The sequence below is a fragment of the Hippopotamus amphibius genome, chromosome 2, assembly GCF_030028045.1.
Source record: "Hippopotamus amphibius kiboko isolate mHipAmp2 chromosome 2, mHipAmp2.hap2, whole genome shotgun sequence".
Classification (NCBI taxonomy): Eukaryota; Metazoa; Chordata; class Mammalia; order Artiodactyla; family Hippopotamidae; genus Hippopotamus; species Hippopotamus amphibius.
In genome coordinates, this window is record NC_080187.1 from 37,756,932 (window position 1) to 37,762,931 (window position 6,000).

Genomic DNA, 6,000 nt, shown 5'->3' on the forward strand with positions numbered 1-6,000 from the left:
ATAATAATAATTGACCAAGTCAAATCATTCCTTCCCTCACTCCCTCTCCTGCGCCTCCCTCTCCCCCAACAGGAATGAAAATCTCCAAGTCATACCAGATAAGACTTGTAAAACACTTTTTACCAGAGGAGACAGGAGTACCCAACCTTGGATGGAGTAAGAAGACTGTCTGAGCAGGAATACAAGTCAGGCCTTCACTGAAATACAGTTTAATATTGTGTTCTTAATTTTAGTTTAGGATTGAAGAACATTTTCCACACTTCATACAAATCCACAATGGAAGCCTTTGTCCACTGTATCACTCAACGTCCTTTATGTAAGGAACCAGGCAATATATGCCTAAGAATTTAGTACAAGGGACAAATCTCACTTTTACATCAACCTTGGAATTTTCCTTTTTACCAAACAATGCAAACTCTATGTTGTCATGGACTTTTTGAACTGGTAGGGCCTTTAGAATTCACCTAGCCCAGAATTTTCTAAAGTGTGCTTTAGGTGTTAAGAAAAAAAAAAGTTCTTTAAGCAAATAAGTTTCTTTCTTTCTTTGCATAATAATTTTATTGAGATATAAATCATGTTAAAATAATAAAACAAGGAGGCCATTAGACTGAGGTGGCTTCACTGCCTCAGTAGACTACGTAAGCAAACCAAAACCTAAGCCTATAATGCCCCAAGGTTAAGACATCAGAATCCTAAGGACCATCAATCACAGCCACCTGGGCTTTCCCAAATAAGGCACCTACTCAAGCTACAGCCAAACGAACAGTTCCCTGCTTTGTTTCCACCTCTTCTATAAAAGTCCTTCCTCTAGCTCCTGTTACTTCCCATTTGACACTGCCCAATTCAAACTGATTTTTGCTCAAACTCTTAAAATTTTAATATGCCTCAGTTTTTCTGTTAACAATCACATACCACAAAACTCATCATTTTAAAGTGTGCAATTCAGTTGTTTTTAGTGTATTCACAGAACTGTGCTCACTACTTTCCAATTCTGAACACTTTCATCACCCTAAAAGAAACCCCATACCCGTTAGCAGTCATTTCCCCATTTCTCCATTCTCCCAGCAAACAAGTTTCTTTACCACAGGAATCCTTGAGGATTCTTGTGAATCTAATGTGTTTGTGAATTTATAAGAGAGGGGTACTACAGTGTACAGTCTTTCCCAAACTTACTTACTAGCTAACACTCAGTGCTTACTATACGCTATTCTAAATGCTATACATGTATAACCTCAATTTTCACAATAAAATCTATGAGAATTTCTACACACATAAATGTGGATATTAAAGCACAAAGAGACTAGGGCTAACTAATTTGTTCAAATATTCTTAACTATATTCTACTCACAGAATTGAATAGCTGTGGGATAAGAACGGATGACTAGTTTTCTAATGAACCATAACTTTGAAAGTGCTTTAGTTCAATTTCTTTAACTTAATGAGAAAAATGGGGCCCAGAAAGCTATGCTAATTTAGCCACAAATACAAAGCATTCTCTCTCTCTCCCCTTTGATTTGTCTAACCGACAGCTTGTTAGAACCCAGTTATAATTAACTATCTAACCCCAGGTCCCTGACAATTCTTTCTCTTCTTTAAACACTCAACTTTAAACAAACAAACAAAATCTTTAACACTGTAAGCTACCTTAAAACCCTGTTGAGGCTGATTTTGCTGTTTCTAGATGTGTCTCCCTGTAAACAAGGCACTTCTCCACCACTTTTGCATGTGTAAATCCAAGCATCTTTTAATATCTAGTGCAGTTGGGGCATCACTCAATTTTTTTCCCATCGTAGGTGGACATCATCCACCACCTCTCTCTCTCTCTGTGCACGCACAGCCCTTCATCTCCTCTGGACACTTCTGCCTTGAATTCGAGCTGCTCTTGTCTTGTTGCACCCCACCTCCTAGCCAATGCTGCTGGAGGCCAGGAGTTGGCAACAACTCCTAAAGTCCAGCACGTGGAAGGCACTCCATAAGCACTTAACAGTTTCCTATCCGTTTGTGGTCTAATTCCTCCAGAGCAAGAACAAAACTCTCCTCAAGCCAGTCAGCCCCCAAAGAGAGAGTTTACTGATTTTTAATTCTGTCTCCTGCCAGAGCCCAGCGCTGTCTTGGACACACAGTACACCCAGAGCGAAGGGCAGCAGAATCGGATTTAGGAGGCTGGGACCTAGTCTCTCCTGAGACTTCAGAAGCCAGGCAGTCTGCAGGGCCCATCAATGATCGCTGCCCGGGGTCGGCCTCTGTGAACCGAGGGTCAAGTAACAAGTAACAACAACCGGCCAGGGCGGCGGCAAGGCGGCTGCACCTCCGAAATCCCATCCAACCCTCGCGACGATCCTGGGCGAAGGCATTTCACCCTCTTCGGACAGAGACCTGAGTCGGGTGATGGGATAAGGGCTGAGCTAGGGGCCCCTGCTCGATGGGTGACAGAGGAAGGCCTTGAACCCGGGTCACCGCTCCCAGGTCCGCAGATCCGGGCGTGGAGAGCGAGGGTGGAGAGGGGTCCCGCTCGTCCCGCCTCAGCCCCTCCTGCCGCCTGCTGGGACCTCCGGACCCTGGGTCACCGGACTTGGGCCAGGTCTGGGGGTCGCCGGCACCCCCGCCCCCTGCCCTGCGCCATCTTGGAGCGCTGGGGCGGCCGCTCTGGACCGCCCCGAATCGCTGCTCCAGCAATTACTCACCCGCACTGCCCGGGGCCAAGCCCCCTGCCACCTCCGCGACCCCCGCCACGGCCAGGAGAAGCAGCAGCGCGCGCCGCGCGGAGGCCCGGACGGCGGCCATGTCCGGGCCGGGGGGTCCAGAGCTGCGGGATGCTCGGACCCAGCCTGCCAGCCGCCGCGGCTCGCGGAGGCCCCGCCCCTGCGGCCCGGGCCCTTGGTGATTGGCTGCGGCGCGCTGAAGCCCCGCCCCTAGGCCGCACGGACTTTCCAAAACCTGTTGGGGCGGGAACCTGCCAGAGACCCCAGCTCTTTGTTAAGGCCCAGCTGTGTGTCGGCTTCTGCCGCGCTGTCCCGCAGCCAAAGTTCTTCAAGAGGGGAGTCAGAGGATGTCAGAGCTGAAGGGCTCTTAGAACGCCTCGACCTCTTGAGGTTTGCAGATGGGGCCGCTGAGGCTCAGAGAATAGACCATCTGCCCAAGGTCAAACTGCAAGTTCGCCTGAGAGCTGGGCAATAGGCCACGTCTGAACCAAGGGGACTTCTCCCCTTCACGCACCTTCAGTGATCTTCTTCATACCCTTTCTGCCAGAAGCTGCCTCACACCCAAAGAGGGCGTGTCACCGGGGACAACTCCGCCTCCCCTGAAATCGGAGGGGCTGTGCCGCAGACTTCGTCTCCTGACAAGGGCCCGAGGCAGGAATTCGCCACCAAAGCTTTTTCACACGTGTAGCCTCATTGTGTCTTTGATGTTCTACGTAGCTATTCCTATCAGGAAAATGTGGGGAGAGGAATGCTTGCGTATCTAAATATGGAGAGCCTTGAATGTCAGGTTGGGTTTAGACTTTAAGAGACAATTTGGAGGTGGGTCCCCACTCCACCCATTATCCCCACAGCTACTGTGGGGAATGTTTGAGAGGATTCACTTGTTATCAAAGAGTTCTCCAACCCCCACACCACCCTCACTCTCGTCCCTCTCTCCCTCCTCTTCTCCCTCTCTTTTCCGTTCCTGAATTGTGTAATACCTTTTTCCTTTCCCCTTCCTTCCTTTTAAAAAAAGCATAACCACAGTTACATTTTTAAATTCCTCATATCATTAAATATCCAGTAAGTGTTTACATTTTCGCTATTGTCTCATAATTTCCTTTTACAGTTTTCAAGTTCCAACTAAAGTCCATATATTGAAGCTGGTTTGTTTATTCTCTGTCTTTTAGGTTTACGAAAGGAAAATATGAATGTTACAATAATTTTTCTAAAACATTTGCTCTGGCAACAATTCTCTTGCTTCTCTGAGAGGCTACCTCTTTACTTACAGGATAGAATGATGTACAGTTATTCAATGTGATGTTAGAGGTTCTTAGCATTTAGACCCAATCACCTTTACCAGCTTCATCCCACCTTACCCCCAAGTCCTTCTCAGGAGAGAAGAGTCAAAAAGCCTAGAGCTGCACTAATATGGTAGCCACTAGCCATCTGTTGAGTACTTGAGTTGCAGCAAGTCCAGATTGAAATCTGCTGGAACCAGATTTGGAAGACTTAGTATGAAAACAAGAATGTAAAATGTTACCAAAATTAATTTCATCTTTTTTTTAACTTGTTTTTGTTTTAAATAGGCTTTTTTTTTTTTTCGAGCAGTTTTAGGTTCACAGAAAAACTAAGCAGAAATTATAGAAATTTCCCATTACCCCCTGCCTCAACATACAACATATGCAGACTCCTCCACTATCCACATCCCACACCACAGTGGTACATTTGTTACAGCTGATGAACCTGCATTGACACCTCATTATCACCCACAGTCCATAGTTTACCTTAGGGTTCATTCCTGGTGTTATATGTTCTGTGGGTTTTGACAAATGTATAATGACATGTAGCCACCATCCTTTTCCTTCTTCTTTTTTTTTTTTTTTTTTTTTTTGTGGCAAGGTGGGAATAGAGTTGCAGACGTAGAGAACGGACTTGAGGACACTGGGGGAGGGGAAACTGGGACGCAGTGAGAGAGCAGCATTGACATATACACACTACCAAATGTAAAATAGGTGGCTAGTGGGAAGCTAATACAGAGCACAGGGAGACCAGCTTGATGCTTTGTGAAGACTTAAAGGGGTGGGATAGGGAGGTTGGGAGGGAGGCTTAAGAGGGAGGGGATATGGGGATATATGTATACATGTGGCTCTTTCACTTTATTGTACAGCAGAAACTGACACAATAGTGTAAAGCAATTATACTCCAATAAAGATTTAAAAAAAAAAGAATCATTATTCTTTTTACTTTTTTAATGTGGCTATTGGAAAACTTAAAATTACATGTGCCATTCACTTTGGGTTTTACATAGTTCTATTGTACAGTGCTGGTGTAATTATCTTTCATTCTAAACAAAAGTTAATGCTTAGAGATCATCTTTAAAACAGCACATTTAAAAAATGTTACTCACCAATTATTTTGTCCTGAGCTCAAAAACATCTTTCTTTATTTTAGATAAATAAAACCCATCAAATCTTTTGATTCATTTGTGTAGTATATTTTCCCATCATTTTACTTTTTTTGTATTTAAAGTATTTAAAGTAAATTTCCTGTAGAAATAATACAGTTGGTTGCTTTTTTTCCTTTTTAGTTTAATCTGACAATATTTGTCTTTTAATTGGCATGTCTAGGTCATTTTGATTTAATATAACTATTGATATGGTTGAGTTTAAATCTATCTTACAATTTGTTTTCTCTTTACTCCAATTGTCTTTTTTTTCCTTTTCCCCACTTTTCCTCTTTCCTACCTTCTCTTAGAAGAGAATAAAGTATTTGGCGTGCTGTTTTTATGATTTCATTTTATCTACTCTATTGGCTTATCAGCTCCACTTGTTTTATTTTTTGGTAGGTGGGCTAGTGTTCATAGTATCCATTTCAGCTTACTACAGTCCGTCTTCAAATCATAATCATCACTTCATGGCAAATGTAAGAACGTGACACAAATATACTTCCATTTTCCCCTCCCATCTTTTGTGCTAATGTTATTATATGTTTTGCTTCCACACAGTTTTACTATTCTGGTTTGAATAGTCAATTATTTAAATAAGAGATTATAAAATAAGAAACAATGTGTTTTATATTTACCCACATGTTAAGCATTTCTGATGCTCTTCATTCCTTTATGTAGCTCTAAATTTCTCTTTGGTATCTAGAAGAAGAGAAACATTTTTATTAACATGGTTGGTTTTACTGATTTTAATTAACTAGGACCTCATACATTGGTTTTTGGAATTTATGCATAGAAAATTCCTGAAGTTAATTTTTAATGGAAATTTTTTTTCTGAGTTTATTTAGCCTAAACACATTTTCTTATCACAAA

General features: G+C 42.9%; 1 protein-coding gene across 2 annotated transcripts in view; it reads right to left on the reverse strand.

Annotated features, from left to right (window-relative positions):
- RECK (reversion inducing cysteine rich protein with kazal motifs) overlaps window positions 1-2,832 on the reverse strand; it is a 72,303-nt gene extending 69,471 nt beyond the window's left edge. For both annotated transcript variants that reach the window (XM_057724895.1, XM_057724894.1), the window contains exon 1: window positions 2,685-2,832. In XM_057724895.1, the coding sequence (XP_057580878.1) occupies window positions 2,685-2,784 (100 nt within the window). In that variant the 5' untranslated portion in view covers window positions 2,785-2,832. The remainder of the gene's footprint in view (window positions 1-2,684) is intronic.
- Window positions 2,833-6,000: the final 3,168 nt, after the last annotated feature.